Source organism: Lissotriton vulgaris, chromosome 1_1 (assembly GCF_964263255.1).
Source record: "Lissotriton vulgaris chromosome 1_1, aLisVul1.2, whole genome shotgun sequence".
In the NCBI taxonomy this organism is placed as follows: Eukaryota; Metazoa; Chordata; class Amphibia; order Caudata; family Salamandridae; genus Lissotriton; species Lissotriton vulgaris.
The window spans coordinates 1,981,910,421-1,981,930,729 of record NC_141685.1 but is presented as its reverse complement, the minus strand read 5'-3'; the positions used below and the strand labels follow the sequence as shown (position 1 = coordinate 1,981,930,729).

Sequence of the window (20,309 nt, the reverse complement as noted above, 5' to 3'; positions counted from 1 at the left end):
TGCACTGCTCCTTCATGGTTCAATAGATTCCGCTTTGGAGGAGGAGGGCATTGGATCTGTTTATTCCTCAAGTTTATTATCAATGGGTCCTAAATTTAATCAGAATTCATAGTTAGTCCAAGGATAATGTGTAAAATATTTATTATCTGAACCATTTAAAATTTTGCGCCCTATCTTTATGTAACTCAAATATCTCAGAGACTTCTGAGATTATTTACATGAAACCACGAAATCGATCTATTCTGAGTAAGATTTTAGTTTCATGACAAGTGTAGTGCAATTAAATTCAGCAATGTTTGCTGTAGCTTTGACTGAAAATTCCTACAAGACCTCACATGGGAAAGGCTTCTTTTCTGCACCTCTCCCCACCTTTAACTTTTCCTCCTTGACAAATGACTCTTGACATACTTGAATATAGCTGAATAAGTAATTACATTTTCAATTAGTTTAGTTTCACTTGTTTTTGTTTCATAATATCAGTATTGAACTATTCTATGTATTATTTTGTGATTGATAACAGCCTCACTTGGAAAAATATATAATTATATGGAACAACGTTTGTCTTTCATTGATTGCTTGGTAATATCCACATCTCTTTTATCTATTTAACCTTGGCATACCTTTTCCAACTAGATTTGAAGTGAAACATAACAAGCAGAAAGAAGGGGGTTCATTATGTATTCTAGTCATGAACTCCATTCCAAGAATAACTGAGTTTTATCTTGATTAAAAAAACTTGTGAGAAGAAAATGGATCTTTGAATATCACTTGCCAAAATTAAAATTACCTTAAATACTTTAGCCTTTCAAAGGCACCTTGGGGGGAAGTAATAATCCAAAGAGCGGTGCTGCTGGCAGTGACCATTCAAATGAAGTATCAAAGAAGCAAGGAGTTATTGGCAGTAATTAATACCTCATTGAATTAGTTTACAATATTTAATCATACAGCAATCATTCCGATTTACCTGTATTAATAGCATAAAAATTCAGCAAACAGTTAACAGCGAATTATTGTTAACATCCACAGGCAGTGTTATCGTATGTAATGAGCAGTTACCAGGTCTTGCAGGTCTGAATATTGTTGCCTTGGCTAATTAATTTGTTTTAGGGATTGTGTACCAGCGCTTTCTTTGGTAAGGTCTGTATACTGAATTTCATTTTCAGATGTATTAAGTTCATGTGAGACATTAAATAGTCATTAAATAGGCTGTTTAACAGAAGTACATTAATCATTGTTCACACATTGGCAAGATGCACAAATGAAACAAGGACACTGTAGCAGTTCAGATAAGTTTGTGTGTGGCTTGTCAGTTGTTACATTTGGGGCAAATGCGATTTTTGCATTAAATCCCACAAACCTACATAGAAAACCTCCTTTTTTGTTTATTGCTTTCATTGAGAATCATTATCTTGAACTGCACATTTGAAATACTGCTTTACCCTGCTCTTACATTAGCAGGTTGTGAAGCCACTTCTCTGCTGGCCTCCTCCCACGGCTGGACTGTGAACCCAAAGCAGCCCTGGCAATATTCTCTGATCAGCCCCTGAATAAGAAATGCCTGACCCCCGTAGGCTGGAAATGCTTGCCTGCTGCTTTTGTTACTGGGGGCTGATAGTGCAGCACCACTGCAAAATCAGCCCCCAATAGCAAAACTGTCCTCCACCGCTACAAAACCACCCCCCACCCTTCCAGCCCCCAGGTAAATGCTCTGTACGGCCAGTTCGGCCCTGCCTCCACCTCCAGGTCTCCAGACACCCAACAGAGGTGATTTAAGAGTGAACAATGGTCATCTTTTCCCCAATATTTCTTGGGTCATCTGGGGCTGAATGAGGCAGGTGATGCTTCACACACCCAATTTCCGTGCCTACTGCTAGTTTTTTTTTTTGTTATCCATACGAGCACCTCTATAACACCAGGATGACATGGGCACGGGCAACTATCAAGGCTGAATGGCCCCCTCAGGGGTCTGGGCCCCAGTGCCACTGCGCAGCTGCACCATTGGTAGCTACAACTCTGCTATCCAGCTTCTTTCAGAACAAGTGAATCTATGCTGACAGATGTTTATCGACAGCATACTTGTTCTCTGTTCTGTAATTTAGATTGTTTCTTATATTTCAGTGGAGGGCACTTAATCAATTGGTGGCTCCATTTTTTTGTTTAATATCTGATTGCACTGATGGAGCATGTTGCTATTGATGGCAAGGGAGGGTAACATGATGCAGGAAGAATACAACAATTACAAATATATATTTGGCGAAGGCCAGTATATTGATGAGGTTAGTGGTGGTCACTGCAGCTGCTCATGCAGCCTCTTTTAGGTCTCTGCGGACCCAAGAGAGGATGGTGCAGTCAGATTAAATGCTTAAACCATCAACTGCCATTCTAACTAGCTTTTCTCGATGCAGTGACCAGCTCTTTTAGAACGTCTTCCTGTGCAACTCTATGCTATAGTCAAGGTGACTCTGGTTGGAATGGTGCAGATGGCACGATATGGGTAGTGGGTAAGGTTACAGGGCACCAGGTAGTCTCCGTTTCTCTGTTGTCTATTTTTCTGAGGGAGGAATGGCAGAGCGGAAGGAGGGTGGTTAGCAGGATATCAGACAGATCATTTAGGGGGTATTGGAAAGGGTGAGTGGGCACTGGAAGTAATTTCATGTTGTACATCACTCTATGGGATCAAGTGGATGAAATTACAAGGGGGAATCGCTCATGGGCTGACATACACAACGAAAATATGTAGATGATTTTGCTGTCAGTGAAGGGAAGTGTTCTACCTTGGGTTTCCAAAAGACATCCAGGGCAGCTTCAGCCGTGTCTCTGCCGTCGGTTTGGAACCCTTGGTGGAAAGCAACCCCATTATTACCAGCAAGCCATTTATATTCTACATATTTAATGTAATCTGTGCCAAGACCTCTTTTGTAATTTCTTTACCTTACATAAAAATATAATGTTAGCTTCCAAAATTGTATCCATACATTCAATTTGAAACTCAGTTGTCTTGCACCTTATCAAGTGAATGGTCAAGTCGCATTAAAACGTGTAAACAAATCTTGACTTACTGTTTATTAAGGCCATGGTAGGAAACACTAAGGTGTCATCATATTGTGTGTTGCATAGCTGCATATCAAAAATATATGGCTGAGTGTGATTTATGGATATTGCACAGCTCTTTCTTTCCACAGGCTAAGTCAAGACGATGGGCTCGTTCAAGACAGACATGCAACGGTAACATTTCACAGTCATCAAACTGAGGGGATATTCATTATGATGGTCAACAACAAATGACCAACACTTTATTCTAAGGTGAAAAATGATAGTGGCCAGCCAGTTGCTTTCCTGTCTCTCAGTACTACACACAATAACAATGGGCTGTTAATTTGAAGTACTGAGCTGGACACCTCAACAACACGTCACCAGAGACCAATACCTCCACACCATATTGCCTATGAAAGTATATTGGAACAGGAATAGCCTCTGCATGGTAAATGGGCATATTTCCCTGCCACACTGCATATATATCTGGTTTCCAGACTTTAATGTTAGCCCTAAGCATGTGCACAGAAGTCTAGGCCTGTCCCTATGTAAGTGCTGGACCTGTAATGTACATCATTGTGGTCAGTCTTGGGTATAGTGCATACAGTGGTGGTAGCAGCATACCTTGTGTTTTTTTAGAAGAGATCAGTACCATGACCAGATCTTTTTTTGTGTCACTGAGAGTGAGCCCTACTGGCCCACTTGTGTAAAGTGATACTATTGTGTGCATTGTCATAACCTTCCGTTGGCATCCCATATGTGAGCTGTATGTAACACATGTGTGGTGATTAGTTGTGTCTCTGAGTCAGGCGAAGAAAAGGAGCCCTGTGGGATCCACTTTGAATGGCCCTGGTCCTGTGTGGAACAAAATGGATGGTGATGACAGTGCTCCCAGAGAGTGAAGGTATATCGCCTGCTTTCCTGGAGCTGGCGGGATGGGCTTCAGACATTGCAGTGAAAAGAAAGGAGACAAAGCTACTTTTATAAATGTTATGAGAGATTTTGTTAGCAAAGAGCTGCTGGTTAGTCTTTATGCACACTTCAATTTGGTGGATGATAGGGGTGAGGGTGGGGCTGCGGCATAGGATTCTCAGAAGTCAGCAATTTTCTAAGTGAACCTGCCCTTTTTCTGTCAATGATTACTCCTTCAGTTGGGATGATGACAGCCAGGTGCAGAAACATAAGGCCTGTTTTGTCTTCTGTTGTGTGTGATGCAGATTGGATACAGCCCCAGGGACATCTGCTCTGAGAAGTATCACTCTTCACAACGACTATGGCTGGAGAGCAGCCTGAGGTGGACACTTGAAAGGTGAACCACCCATAATAAGTGTCAGAGTTTGAGACAATGGATCGATCGCCATCCCTTGTCTAGAGGTTGCATAAAAATGTGGCACACAAACCACCCTGCTTTGATCCAGTTCCCAGTCCTTTATGACCACGGACGTGTGTGCTGCAGCAAATGCTCAAAGGACTGCTCTGTACAACCAGTGCAGGTGTCTATGTGACAGGTAGTCTCTACTTGCTACTGGAGGAGTGGTGGTTTTGCTCTAAAAGACCTAGAAACCTTCCAGCCTGTTAAGAGAGGGAAGAAGAGGGAGCCGAGTACACAACAGTGCATGATGGAGAACTGCTATGCTCTACGGAACTCAAGGTCTCTCATTCTGTTTCCTGACAGGAAATGCTACTGCACCATTATCTTACTCGTATCCAGGGCTGCATTGGTGTGACTGCCATATACCCAGATGAGGGTTCATATGAGTGACTGCTTTTCTACTGGATGGGGGTTACAACAGCTCTGATTTTTATAGGCCCTGGCGGCGACCAGAAAACCACAGTTGACGCTTTGTTCTTCTAGGTGTTATTTTTACCTAAATCCGTCAAATTGCATATCTCCGGTTTTACTCATTTGATTTTTCTCATTTTGGAGTCGAATAATTTAATGCAGTTTATTTCATTTATCTAAATTGGTGAGGGATTTTTCTTGTGTTGTGTTTTTACTTTATTACTGTTTAAGTGCTTCAACCTGAAAGAGATTGTGGTCAGTGCTTGAAAAGGGCTCACATCCCCCCTCAACCAAAAACCCAATTTCTAGCAGAGCTTGTTAACAGAGCCAATATTATAGCACATTTACCAGCTTCTACTTTGGACCTTGCATGGATGAAAGACCTTTAGCTCCATAATTAAACTAAGTCCCAATCTATAAGGAGTGGCAGGTGCGATCACTTGGTGTAGGCAACCTTTGCTCCAATGCAGTCTGCCTGTAATTGCACATATGTATCAGTTTACTGTGCACTGATACCTTACATTGGCGGCTTACATTTTTTAGGTGCTTTTTGCCAAAAGAATAAAAATAAAAAAAATCCCTAGTTTCCATTAACTCACTGTGGCACCTCTGTGCTTATTAAAACCTTATCAATGCTTCTCAATTCGTTGTGATTTTTTTAAACTGAAATTGTTAGTATTGATAACGTTCACATATGTACCACATTTTAGAATTGAGCACACTTACTTTTTTGTCCTGGTTGTATTTAAGAAAAGTCTCTTGTGCTCGCTCCTCGCCACCATCAGTAAACAGCATAATAATCTTGTTACAGTTGGCTCTCGTAACATTGTCCTGTATGAATCAGAAAAAGATAAACACATCTTTAAATTAAGTCCAATGAAGTTGCAATATTGAAAACATTTTTGAGCAAAGGTGTTTATTCTCCAGGAGTCCCAATAGTTGTGAGGTTATCTCATGCCCTTCTTCTTTCTTTACCACTTTCCTGCTGTTCAGCCTAGTGGTGTGTGGAATGTGATAGAATGTGATGACTGCATAGAATGTTGGGTGCATGATGTTAGGCAGTTGGTGTCAGCAGGCTGAGCAGTAAGGATATACTGCTCCTGGTGGGGTGTGATTCTTACTTTGCAACAGTCTTATTGGTTTCGGTCTTCCTTTAAATATATGTTAGTTCCATGCTTTATGCCAGGAATATTCAATTTAATATTTTTACTGCAACGCTTTTTAAAATTGAGATACAACGAATAGTGTTTCCGAGTTTGTCAATAGCATACTAGCACCAAAGTCACATTGAATATTTAGACCGATGTGACTGCCCACTTTCTATCCAGCTGTCAACCTGAGGAAATAATAGTGCACTTAATTGGCTTCATTTTTGTCATGCAGTTTACTAACTTACAGAAATTCATTCATTTCTGCACATCCGTCTTCAAATCAAAATGTATCTATTCGACTAAGTGAGTCTATGGCTGTTCTTGAGGCCTGTTCTTGAGATTAGCTCAAGGTATGGACACAGGGATATGTCGTCTGGAGGCATGGCTGCTGGGGTATCCTTATGCCTATGCTAAACATATCTTTGTCCCTTAGTGAGGAACACACTTTAAATCCATGATTGACAGAGCAGCGGGACCCACGTATAGAGAGGTGTGTGAAGATGCTGTGGATGAAAGGGATTTAGGGAAGTCAGCTGCTCAGAGATTATCTTATTTTTGTTCTTTGAGTGAAAACAAAATAACATTTATTTTTGGGGGGATTGAGAGCAAAGGAGTTTGCTGCCATTCAGTTCTGAATGCTTTCAAGAACGCCTCACAGAGGTTATATTCAGATGTAGATATTAGCGCTGCTTATTGATCATTTGAGAGCCCTGCTCCTTCGCATAGGTGTCTGCTAAAGGTACAATGTATACATTGAACAATGTACAGCAAAAGCAGAACTTTGGAGGCCCTCAGGTGATGGAGGCAGGTCGGCAGGTATTTCCATTGGTCTTAACAATTTCATTTCAGGTGAAACATGTTAGTATAGTACCCATAATTCCAAAGATAGCAGCCACTTTTAGTCAATTGCGGACGAATGCTTCTGTGAGACGAGTAGAACTGGGACAAAAGAGCAGCTGCCATTCAGGATCTGAAGGCTATCATCCAATACGTTTTATGAAGCAGTGTCTACTGAGTAATACTCCACTGCCCATCCTGAACCCAGATTGCTTGGTGGTTAGGAGATTTCGAGCAATGATGTTGCTGTAAGCTTTAAGAAAATGCATTAGTTCATAATGGTGCCTAGCTAAGGAAGGTGAGAGAAGTTGAAGAAAATCCCAGGTCAAGTGTAGTATTTTTGGAGGCAGCTAATTCGGCTGCATGCTAGCGAGCCTGTAAAGGTTCCTTGATGGAGAGGTCTGTTGATAATCATTTACCAGGGATTGACAAAATAGTAAAAATCTGTCCTAGTTTCTGCAACTAGTTGGTATGGCATCCATATAGGATTTAGCAGGGTTTAGGGGTGTAATGGTGTTGGCTAGGATGTCTGGGTGAACTAGCTTAAAACAGTTGCAGGGAATTAGTGTCTTAGGTGCGAACTGAGCAAATTCCCTGATGAGATAGTGATTGAAGCCCTAAAACCTGTGCTAACTCTGTAAGGTCAGCCATAAGACAGGCCTAGGTGTAATTAGATATTTAGGGCCCAATTCACAAAACTAACTTACTACAAAATCCTAAACTTACTACCATTTTGGTATTCACAGAAGGCACTTACTCATTTTGATATTCTGCCACCGACTGGAATCTCTGCCACTGGGCTGGAATCTCCACCACCGGGCTGGAATTTCCACCACTGGGCCGGAATCTCCACCACCGGGCCAGAATCTCCGGCCCGAGTGCGGACATAAAGTTAGTATGAGTAAGTGCATTTTGTGAATACCAAAATGAGTAAGTGCGTTCTGTGAACACCAAAATGAGTAAGTGCCTTCTGTGAATACCAAAATGAGTAAGTACCTTCTGTGAACACTAAAATGAGTAAGTGCCTTCTGTGAATACCAACATGGTAGTAAGTTTAGGATTTTGTAGTAAGTTAGTTATGTGAATCGGGCCCATACTTCACACCTCTGCTTAACACCTTAGCTGCGTCGAATGTTCAGCACCCAGTGCTGAACGTTCGAATAACGAGCGCTGGCCCGTCGGCCAACGGTCGTGCGCAGCACTGGGGAGGTAGCGCTCGCGACGACCGTTGGCCGACGGCAGCGCTTAAGGGGTTAAGAAAATGATAGATATTTTCCCTCAATTATCAAAACTTGGTAGTAATAACTTTAGTGGAAACATGGGTTTATAAAATGTACTTTTCACTGCTTGCACCAGAACTGGCTTGACGCAAAGTTCATGGCTGAAGTCGATGACTCTGAATAACAGAGGTCTCTGGACCCAGAAAGACAGGTGTGTTGTAAATAACTGGCCACCTAGAAGGGATTAGCCATCTGTGAGTGGTACACAACGGGTGGTAGAACAGAGGAAAACCTTAACTCTATTTATTTTGAACTGCTGGTCGCACTTGTGCTGACTGGATTTGCTGCACTCCTTGATCATATAGTTCAAACCCCAGGAGGAGGAGGAACCAAGTCTGACAACGACAGAGGAGAAGGGAGTTAATCTATAAATAGGTGCGGGTAGGTGCCTGCCTGGACCTCTTACAGAAGGAAGAATACTTCCACCATCTTGAGAGGGCTTCTTGAATTTTCACAGAACAGTGAAGATAAGTTCTGGCAAAGGAGGGAAGCATAAGGGGAAGTAGACATGATTGTGTAGAAGAAGTTCTGCAATCACTGGCTAGTGCACAGGATAAAACAAGCACCTCGACAGCACCTCCTTACAACAGTCCCATGCCCGAGAACAGTGCACCTGAAGAAGGTGGCCATGCTGGAAGAAAGAAGACTCCTGGCTCTTACTGGAAATAAAGGACTGAAGAACTCAAGGAGTTGGGACTTCTGCTGGCACTCAGGGACTGGAACTGCTCTCCTTAATTCAAAGTAGTTGGGCTCCTGTTTCTCTACTGTAGAGGCACAAAATGCAGCATGACATTCAACTCCAAAAGGGCCCAAGTTACCAGAGAAGAATGGAACCTGCATGAGTCCTCACTGGATAGAGATCAGGAGCCAGATGCCCAAAGTAAATTTGAGATCACAAACTGTGCAATTAACAAAATCAGAGCATTTGCACGCCTCAGAAGGCTTTTTTTTACATTTAATAAAACCCATTTTGCAAGTCAGAAAATCCTATTCAAGTTGCAAAATGGGTTTTGTGATCCACAATGAATCGCAATTAGAAGGGGCAAGAAAGGGGCATCCTCTCATAATTGTGATTCATAATTGTATTGTATCAAAGGTCTGTGACTGCAGTTGTAGTCACAACCATCGATCATTTACCAACAGTTCAAAAGAAGGTGGTAAATAGTTGTTAAAGGAGAAGACTTTGAGAATCTTGACTGATGACCTCTGGTGGGAGCAGGATGTGGTCAAGGAAACCATGAACTGCTTATCACAATGTAGTTCCAAAAGGGTTTTTGTAAAAATAAATAAAGGGATGTTTTCTTTTTTTAAAGGTAGCTAAAAAAAACAGTACTCAATATTTTAAGAAACCCGTGATACCTTTAAAATTAAATTCCCATTTCGGAATGCAAACACATGCATGGTGGGTTGCAGGCCACTAATCTTTGTTCATACCCAATCACAGGAGTTCTAAAAAAGCATCCTGACTAATTCTGTGACTCACTGCAGCTGGAGTTCTTGTGATGCTAGTATAATAAGTGCATAGATCGTATTACAGGTTTCAAAAGGTTGGTGCACAATTGGATGACTTGAGGGCTGCTGGGATGACCAAACCTCTGAGGGCTGGGACAGGCTACTGAGACCTGCTGAGGAAGACGCACTCAAGGTATGCAAGAAAAACATGTTCATCAGAGCATTTTGTTGCACTGAAAATTGGTTCAGAATTAAATCTTTGTAAAGGTCTCAAGCTTCATAGAACCCTGCCTAGTTAAAGCTTCCATCCATGCACCACTGAAGAAATTTGAGAACCAAAAAAGTGACTTTGTCTGAAGGTAAAGCCGGTGGCAAGGTGGCAAATTCATGCTAACAATGAAGAGATCTCACTGGCTATGAGATCCAGTGGTATCCTGCTCATAGCTTTTTGCACCAAAACCAAAAGCTTCAGCTTAAGCTCATTGACAAAATATCCAACTTTCAGGCCTTCTTGCTACCTGCAACCTTGAACCTAGACGTATTCCAGACTGTGGAACCTAGACACAAAACTGTCTTTTACCACAATCAGGTTGTGGCCACCTTAAGTTTGGGTAGGCTTCTCTCTCTTATACAGACTTGGGGCATGCAGACTGCAATGTTTGCCGATGTTCCCTTCTGACATGACATGGAACCAAATATTGAAAATTCCTTACAAAAGAGTAAAGATGAAGGTACACCATGAATTGAGTGGGAAGCATGTAAGGTATCTGCCAGGGGGCTTTGCATCCATGCCACCATTGGGGCGTGTCGATCCATACTGGATAACATACTCAGAGTTGAATGTGAAACTCATGTTACAGAGACGAGCTCCCCCACTGCTCTAGGCTCCCAAAACCAAATGTAAGATCTCCTGAACTAGCACAGTGAAGGTATGGAAAAGCTACGATTCCCGGACTATGCAACATACCTTGTGAAAAAAACACTAAATGAGACGGTCAAGGCAGGCATACTATTCTCACAAATGCACAGCCCCCTCAACCTGATACACACTGCAGCAACGTCCATCAGTGACCACTTGGGGAATCTGCAGTACATACAAATAGATATTACAATTTTGCCAGTTTTATCAAAACCTATATCAGCAAGCTACTTTAACCCCTCAAAATGTTATTGATGATTTATTGTTGCTGGTTAGACTCCTAGTTTGACGCCGGACCAGCAGATGACTCGGGAGACATCGATCACTGAACAGGAAATCAAGAGAGTACTTTGTGTTTTTGCAGGTGGGAAAGTTCCTAGCACCTCTCTGAGGTCTATACAACATTCTTGTCCCAGTTGACACCTAAACTAGCAAAGCTCTGCCACAGCATGTTCACTTTGGGCAGCTCACTGCCCTCTACTAGTGAAGTGCTGACTACCTCGATTTTGAAGCCCAATCGTGTTGCCATAGAAATGGCTCATTATCATTCCCTCTTTATGCTTAACTCTGAATAGAAGTTCTCAGCAAGATGCTGCCAACCAGAGTGTTGACAGGCCTCCCCTCCTTGATTCGTGCAGACCAGTGTGAGTTTATCCTGGGCCGCAGCACTTCCATGAATAGAAAGAGGCTTTACTCAGTCCTACACTGGGTACCAGCCTGATACCCCCCTTTGAATGTCTCGATTTGTATCTGGAAAAGGCATTTGACTCCCCAAATTTGATGTACATGCATCTGGTTCTGAAGAAGTCCTAGTTCAGTGGGTGCATAGCTACTAGGGTGAAGATCTACTCCACACTTCTACTCCACACCTACCACAAGAGTGGCCGCTGTATCTCTGACTCTCACAATTAGTAGGGGCACACAGCAAAGGTGTTCTTTTTCCCCCTTACCATTTGCACTAGCATTCGAACCACTGATGCAGTCCCTCTGCTGGTTGGAGGCAAACCTGGGCACCCTTGTCGTCAAGACCACACATGTAGTTTTGCTCTACCTAGATGACCTACTGGTTTATGTTGAGAATATCATGGCTGGTCTGACTGGAATAGAGGGGACGCTGGTTTCAATCGGTCTCCGGTCTCAAGATCAATTGAAAAAAATCATGTGTCTATCTACTGTGTAAGTGGGCTATCCCACGGGTGCTGCCTGATGGGTTGGGTGCCTTGTACTAGTGCCAGACTGTTTCAAATGCCTCAGAGCCCTGATATCCCACTCAGATGCAGATACTATTAATGTTAATCTCGGAACAGCAGTACCTGCACTGAAACCGTAAGTTACAAATTGGGCAACACTGCCCCTATCTATGACAGGCAAGGCAACATTAGCCAACATGGTGATGCTACCTCACCTGCTGTATTATTTTGTCAACATCCCAGTGGTATTGTCTGGATGCTTTTTCTAAGAACTTGAAGTCCTACTCGTGGAATTGCTATTGGGACTCAGATGGAGATGAGTGGAGTTATCAATGCCTTAATCATGCAGCGAAAGGCTAGGGATTACTAAGTTTGAGAAATATGATGTAGTAGCTCAGCTGCAATGGCCTACTACATGGCTAGTTGACCACTCCCTTCATTTAATACGTTGACCTAAGCAGAACTTGATACTGGAAAATTTCCTGTAGCACTCCTACCCACTACCCTCAATGTAAGACCCAGGAAGCTAATTCCTTTCATATGTTGTGGTCATGTATGCATATTGACCACTTCCAGCATGGTTTGACACACACTAGCTGTCTCCACTGGAAAGATTGTCTTATGCACTCCTAAGGTCTGTTTATTGGGCATATTCAAAAGATCTATGACAGACAGGGTGCAGACCCGACTGGTAAATTTCGCTCTGATACTAGTTAACTCACTATAAGATTGGCATGGAAGAGTGCGGCACCCATTCATTGTCTAAGTAGAAGAGTGCATTGACATAATGGATGACGGCGAAGCATTAGTCATTATACGCCGATGAAATGAGAGGGCTGCACAAATTCCCAACTGCACACAGATGAAGTGGGTTCACTGAACAATTGAAGACCCCCATTAAAAATGATAATAAACCCCGAGGGTTTAATATACAGCAAAAACAAGATATTTCCTACCAAGTGGCAGATGCATCCTCAATACACAGAGAGCCTGCTACAGGAGCCATGAGAGTAAGCTAGTAAATACGGATGATTCTACAGGGGACACCAGTAGCACAGGAGTGCTGCCAGCCGGGCACGCGCAGATTAAGGGGTCTCATTGCCCAGCATATGGGGAGACTTTCAATATAGGCTCCTCTTGACGGTTCCCCTCTATCCCTCCTCCCCGGATGACGCTGAAACCTCCCCTCTAGTAGCATCGAACTATTGAAGTTTTAAAAAAGTGAGGTCAGACGAATTATATACATAACCCCCGCACTCTGCCCCACTCCCTCCTGTATGTCGTATATACCCCCCCCTACTGTATTCCTTATCAAAACAATAAAAGCCAACGTACACGTTTGTCTTGTGGTGGTCATTTGTTGGCCGCAGTTTAATAGGAATACAAGGAAACATGTATATACTTTGCATCTTTGCATTCTATGTCATAACAACTTCCTTGGTATTGTCTCTTGGCTCTTCTGGGTCCTTTTCTTTGGTAGGTTGTATTTCTTGCACCCCGTTTGCGTGGGAAGGGAGTACCTTCTGTCTCGGAGTTAGGCTATCTCCCTACCTTGTCCGACTTTATTGTGCCCTGCCATCTGGCGGGGGCTGGGCTGCGAGCGCCATCTCCATTTGCTATCCCCCCAGTTGGTAGGCCAAGTTACCCAGCCGTGAGGCATCCCAGAGTGGGTGGTCCTACACACCTGTCCTTAGGCCAACTCACCCAGCCATGAGGCATCTGAAGGTGAGTGGACCTATTCTGGCACACCGCCCACTGGTGCGCCTCCGTACCAACTGATATCAGCATAATTCTTCGCGATGCCTCGCCTCTTCCTCAGCCCTGCGACACTGCACTTCCTTAGGTATGGGTGGGTGGGACAAGATTGGTCTCTGCCCCGTTGCTGCTCCCCCGCTCCAAGAAGATAGGAGCTTGCCTGGGGTAGCAGTGCTTATATGCCTCCCCCCGACTTGCCTTCACCTCCAGGTAGGCTCCTTTCCCATTGTGGGGGTTTGTATCCTGCCCTGGCACCCATTTGCCAGGGGTGTCGGCGCCACTCCGGTGGCCGCCGTCGGGAAGAGGTTGGGAGCTCGGGCGGCTTCTTTGGCCTCTTTTCCCTTATCCCGCCAAAAGCCGTCCCCACTATTTTGCCCGGGAGGGCACGGCACTGGTTATAGCGCTGGCTCTCGAGCCCCGTTCGGGAGCAGCTTCTGCAATAACTCCCGCACTCTGCCCCACTCCCTCCTGTGTGTCGTATATACCCCCATACTGTATTCCTTATCACGACAATAAAAGCCAAGGTACAGGTTTGTTTTGTGATGTTCATTTGTTGACCGCAGTTTATTAGGAATACAAGGAAACATGTATATACTTTGCATCATTGCATACTATGTCATAACAACTTCCTTGATATTGTCTCTTGGCCCTTCTGGGTCGTTTTCTTTGGTAGGATGGATTTTTTGCGCCCCATTTGCGCGGAAACGGAGTAGCTTCTGTCCCGGAGTTAGGCCATCTCACAAGCTTGTCCGACTTTGTTGTGCCCTGTCATCTGGCGGGGGCTGGGCTGCGAGCGCCGTCAACATTTGCTACTCCCAGTTTGATTTCATTTGATTTGATTTATAGTCTTATATAGCGCTTGAAACACCCTCTGGAGGGTATCTCAGCGCTCGGGAGATGCAACTGAGGTAATGGCTGTGGGCTATTCTGGGAACAGAGCTGTTTCCAGGGCTTTCCTGAATTTTTGATGGTCCTGACATTGTCTTAAGGCAAGAGGGAGTTGATTCCATAAGAGTGGAGCTTGGTAAGAGAAAGACTTGCCTCCTGTGCCGGGGCGAGCGCATGGAGGACCAACTCTGATAGGTCTACCCTGCCAGGTCCCACAGCTGTTTTGGGAAAGGGGTCATGTACTGCTCTGCACTGGGAGCCAGCTCCCTGAATTTGTCCATCCTGGCCCTGGATAGGGCATCTGCCACTTAATTTTCCACCCCTGGGACGTGTTGCACTCATAGGTCTATGTTGCCCTTCAGCTGTAATGTAACCAGTCGGAGCATTAGTCGCAGTGTTTCTGGGCCCCCAGCAGAACCCTTGTTAATGGCCTGCACTACACCTTTGTTGTCTGACCATAGCGTCAATTTCATGTTCTGCAATTCTGTCTTCCAGATAGTCAGTGCCACCATGATCAGGAATAGCTCTAAGAAGGTGATGTTGCTAGCTATACCTTGTCTATGCCAGCTGCTGGGCCACTGCCCTGCGCAGCACTTTCTCTGTAGGATCACCCCGAACCCAGTGCTGCCTGATGCGTCTGTGTACAGCTCGATTGGCTTGCTAGTCACCGGTCCTTCCCGCAATATCAGCTGACCATTAAAGTCTGTCAGAAAAGTATCCCACATCAGCAGGTCTCTCTTGATTTCAGCCCAGAGTCTGACGTGGTGGTGCTTCTGTGTGAGCCCGTGTGTCAACTGTGTCAGTCCCCTGGCCAAAAACCTTGCCTGCTGGGATGACCCTGGTTGTGAAGTTCAGTTTCCCTATGAGCTGCTGAAGGTCCCTCAGTGTAGCTTTCTCGCGCCCGCAGAGGCTCCTAATGTCTCGCCTGGTGTCCCCTGGTGAGGGTCTGCCAAGTTCCCTTCTGTTGTCGTGCCTCTTCACTTGATGGCGCGGGATGCGCAGTGTCGCAGGGTGGGCTCCCGCTCGCCGCTTTTCGCTTGCTCACTCCGGCTGGACAATCTCCTCTGCCGGTGCAGCACGGCGGGTACCTCAGCCTTCCTCGTTCCTCCTTTATGCTGCAGCAGCGGTCGGCCCGAGGTCGGTCAGGGCCTCGCCTTCAAAGCCACGATTCTCTCCTCGACTCCACAAGATTGGGCTCCGCCGCCATTGCTGCTCCCCCACTCCCTGAAGATAGGAGCTTGCCTGGGGGAGCAGTGCTTATATGCCCCCCGACTCGCCTTCACCTCCAGGTAGGGCCCATTCCCATTGGGGGTTTGTATCCCACCCTGGCCCCCATTGGCCAGGGGTGTCAGCACTACTCCGGCGGCCGCCGCAATGAAAAGGGGGGGCCTGGGGGCATCTTCTTAGGCCTCTTTGTCCCTTTTTGCGCCAAAAGCCCTCCCCCACTAGTTTGTCCGGGTGGGTCCGGCGCTGGGTATGGTGCCGGCTCTCGAGCCCCCTTCGGGAGCAGCCTCTGCAAGAGTTAGGATAAGGTGTGTGTCTTTGTAGTTATGGTTTATATTGCTGATTCTACATCGATGCCGTTTGCCTACAAATCTGTTACAGGAACTGTATATGATTCGAATGACTGGACGCATATTATGTTGCCGATAAAAAAAGAAAGTTAAGAAAAACATTGGACATAGACCCGCTGAAGGATTTTGATTTCTGTTTTAGAGACTCTTTTTATTTACTGTATAAATAATGACCTTATCAACAAAGCAATTATTATTCAATTTCACTCATAAGCAGAAATATTTACACAACGAAAATGAAACATTTTTTGCAAGATTATTGGCCATTTTACCATGTAACAAAATTATAATTCAGTCTTCTTCGGAAATTAATATATAATGAATCCACCTTGCAGAGACATAATTAGGCCCGGGTGTTTACTTACAGTCTCAATGTGGCGCTGTTTCTTGATAACTGAATCGGAATAGATCGTGGTCTGTAAAGCCTGAGGGAAGGAGCTGGTTCAAGGAAAAACTTTCAGTAACCTTTCTACTTTGGAATGAATTTCTAAATATTCCATCCTCAATAGACTGACTGCACTGACAGACCGCGGTGTAAGACTTACATGTAGCAGCTGGTCAAAGGCAAAGGTAAAGCCCTTTTTGTAGTCTGTAGTTCCTTTAGCTGAGATCCGATGGACGGCATCTTTCAACACTTTCTTATTTCTGACGTTAGCCTGGACAAGATGTGGGAAGCACCCAACATTCTGTGCGTTGTTGTTAAACTGTAAAACAAAAGGCATTACCATTAGGATGTCACCATAAACTGGGAAAACACGTTGTATGCGTCCTTCTAGTTATTCCATATCATTGTTGGGTAGTTAGGAGACTAAATACTTAGGGGCAGATTTATGAAGGGCTTGCGCCACGTTTACGCCGCCGTTGCGTGACGCAACAGCGCGGAAACGTGGCGCATCCCTGCGCCCTATTTACAACGTGACGCATCTAGGAGATGCGTCACGTTGTACAGCACTGCGCCATGAGGAGGCGTTCCTGCGCAGGGGGGGCGTTCCTGCGCAGGAACGCCTCTTGAAAGTGGCTGAGTGAAATCTATGAGATTTCACTCAGTAACTTTCAGGGCAATGCTGCGTCAAAACCCTGCGCCTGCTTGAAGCAGGCGTAAGGCTTGAGGCAGCATTGAAAAAATAGGCCCCCCCAGAGCATTGCTGGAGCTGCGTCGCGCTTGCGACGCAACTCCAGCAATGCGCCACTTTTCCGGCACAGATGCGTCACGCATCTGTGCCGTTTTTGCCCCATGGTGCGCCGCATCATAAATGCAGCGCACCATGGGTGACGTAGCTGTGGCGCACTGTGGCGCATGTTAACTGGCGCATCCCTCGGGATGCGCCAGTTAACATAAATCTGCCCCATGAATTGAATTCATGCCGCATAAAGAACAAACATTACAGAGAGTGAAGGTCAACAAAAAACCAAAGCAAACAATAACTAGAAATATTCAAAATATCTGAAAATAGTTTCCTACAGGAAAATTACAAGTGCTCCTATGCCTCAGTTCTTTGTAAAAATAGAAGTAAAAGCTATTCAGAGATTAATATAGGTTGTTCCAATAATTTAATAAATTACATTTTAATTATACCATTCAATTATACCTTTAAAAATGTTTCAAATTAACAACCTGTATAAACCTCGTTTCATAGACTATTTGTTGATGTTTACATGTTCTTACCATATCACATGTTCCTATGAACAAAGCTGACCCTCTCAGCGTCAATATCAGTGTATTTCAGAAACTCATGGTGTGATGACAGCAAATACCATCCATCACTAGTAGGCTGTATATAACATTGAAATCTACTCCCATAGCTTTCCTTCCATATTTGGATTACTTTTATAATTGTTTGGAATTCGAATAGGAATGTGGGAATACGCTTGGTAGGCTGCAAGAGTCACAGGCTTCCAAGAGTTCTCCTGAAATTCGCTTGTGATTTCTATCTTTGAGTATGCGAAAGCTCATAATGCATATTCAAAAGCATACGTTGACGCCTGATAATGTCTTATTTACAACTGATAGGACTTAACACAGTGGGGATTACTTTCAAGCCTCTTGTGCCGCCAGCACATCACTTTTCCCCATATTAAAAGCGGGGCAAGGGGTTTGTAAATAAGCCCAGGAAAGCCCCACTGACTTCTGGGAGGTTTAAATGCATTTACTACTACAGATTTGTGCGTAGTTGGAAATTCCACTCGAGAAGTGGGCATTTTAAGACACGGTTTGCCGCTGGAGTTTGGGAAGACCTTAAACATGTAAGTTTGTGGAAATTTACAAAATGTTATCCAATCACTTTTCCACTCTAGAAATGACTGAGATTTAATTCAGCTTAGTACTGCAAGTCATGCAATGGATGGGGATGCTAGGGGTGTGTAAGGAAGACGGAAGCAAGCCCGACTGGAAGTGGGATGCGGAGGACAGCGGTGAGCAGGACCGGAAGTAGGACGCCGCTGACACCTTACGTTTGGGGCAAAACAAAAGCAGCAGTCTAGATATCGGCAACAGGAAGGCAGAAGATTGCATATGCAGGCTCTGCATGGGCACAGCACCAGAAGGACCTCTTCGATCATGTCTAGATTTCAGAGAAGACTGCAAAATACCTGCAGGGGTGGCTGCTGGATTACAACTGGTTCAGCGGCAGACCCCTCTCCTTCCCACACCCAGATCTCACAGTTGTGACCAATTCATTCCTCCTCAGTTGGAGTGGCCACATGGGAGAGGTGGAGATGGAGGCCTCTGAACTCCAGCAGATCGATTGCCCCCATAAGAATCTGCTAGAGCTTCGAGCCATCAACTTAGTGTTAAAGGCTTTCCTTCCTTCCATTAAGAGGAACACCACTGCCATGCTATGCAAGGTGGTGTGGTGCCATGATCTCTGGGCCAGAAAGCCCTGCACCTCTAGACATGACTGGAATTCTAGGAGATTTTGTTTTGTAGTTTGCCACCTTGTGGAATCTCGCAATACCAGCGTGGACGAACTCAGTCATCAATGCCTTGTGGATCACAAATGGCAGTTGCATCTGGAGGTGGTGCAAGGACTGGGGAGAACAGGGAGAACCTTGGCTCCATCTGTTTGCCACTGCAGAGAACACACAATGACAATGTTTTCTTCTGCCCTGAGTTCAATCAATGAGTAAGTTCCTTCGGTGAATACCAAAATGAGTAAGGGCCTTCTGTGAATACCAAATTGGTAGTAAGTTTAGGATTTTGTCTTAAGTTAGTTCTGTGGATTGGACCCAGAAAGTGTGGAATCCCTAATTCCTGGGCATGAGCATCTTTCTTCCCAACAGGCTTCCCCTATGGGAGGACCTCCGGTCATAGCAGTGGGGCAAGTGCCTGCATCGAAGATATTCTTCAGGGCAATAACAATAACAGTAATTTATTTCTGTACATTCAATTTCTTTTCTGTAGTCCCACTCGGTCCCTATCTCTAGTATGCGCTTGCATGACAATTCTGTTTGTATATGTACAACCGTATTTGGCCTTGTCCACAACTAAGGATTTTACTGATGACAGCACTTTCTGCCCTATATATGCTCCCCTGAATATCTGTGTGGCAGAAGAAGCTTGTTCCAAGATGCGACACTGCGTCTGCCTTCTGCCTTGGCATGCCAATAAAAGGACAAAGGTGCAAAATCTTTTCCTGTGTTTTGTGGCTGCTGGAGTCTGTTTGCTTTGCGTCGCTCTGAGGATGGTTGGAAGATTTATTACCCAACAAAATGGCGTCAGAAGTGGGATGCGTTGAAGGACTTTAATGTCACCAGTTGGTAAGTAGGCTGTAAAACTCAACCAGCCTCCACGTGACCCTGTTCCCACTCACCTACCAGGACCTTTTCTTTGAGAACTTTCCCTTGACAGCTGAGACCTAGCCATTTAGACTGATGTCCAGTGGAGCTACCTTGCGAGCTAAAGGGGAGATGGGCTATGGATTCCCTCCTTGACCATCACCTACCCAGCCGGTCTTTTGGCAAACCTTCCTGCATCTCTCCTGACCTTCTCTCCCCTACCCCCTACCCATCTCCACTCCACTCTTCTCCTCTTTCCAGCTACTGACCTTTGCACTCACCTGTCCTTGCCCTTAGTCCCCCCCTGTTTATCTGTGAACTTACCCTCATCAATTGAGACCCAGCTATTTTGACTGATGCCTGATGGAGCTACCTTGTTTAGCTAAAGGGGAGACGGTCTGTGGATTCCCTTCTCGGCCGTCACCTACCCAGTTGGTCTTTAGACAGACTTTCTTATCATCTCTCCTGTCGTCTCTTCTCTCATTCTCCCTCTTCACACTGGCCCTCTCCCCCCTCCACTATTTATGTCTCTCCGTTCTCTCCTCTCTCAATGTAGTGCTTAATTTTTGGAGTAATGTGTAATTGTTATCATTTTCTGTTACATTGTGGAACCTAATGTAAAGCGCTCTGATACTTTCGGGTCTAGCCAGCGCCATATAAAACTCTTTAAATA

At 44.7% G+C, this 20,309-nt stretch overlaps 1 protein-coding gene across 2 annotated transcripts in view; it reads right to left on the bottom strand.

Annotated features, from left to right (window-relative positions):
- CACNA2D1 (calcium voltage-gated channel auxiliary subunit alpha2delta 1) overlaps positions 1-20,309 on the bottom strand; it is a 1,701,483-nt gene that overhangs the window by 414,728 nt on the left and 1,266,446 nt on the right. For both annotated transcript variants that reach the window (XM_086919803.1, XM_086919796.1), the window contains exons 11-12: positions 16,408-16,566; positions 5,543-5,647 (exon numbers count right to left, since the gene is read on the bottom strand). In XM_086919803.1, the coding sequence (XP_086775929.1) occupies positions 5,543-5,647; positions 16,408-16,566 (264 nt within the window). The remainder of the gene's footprint in view (positions 1-5,542; positions 5,648-16,407; positions 16,567-20,309) is intronic.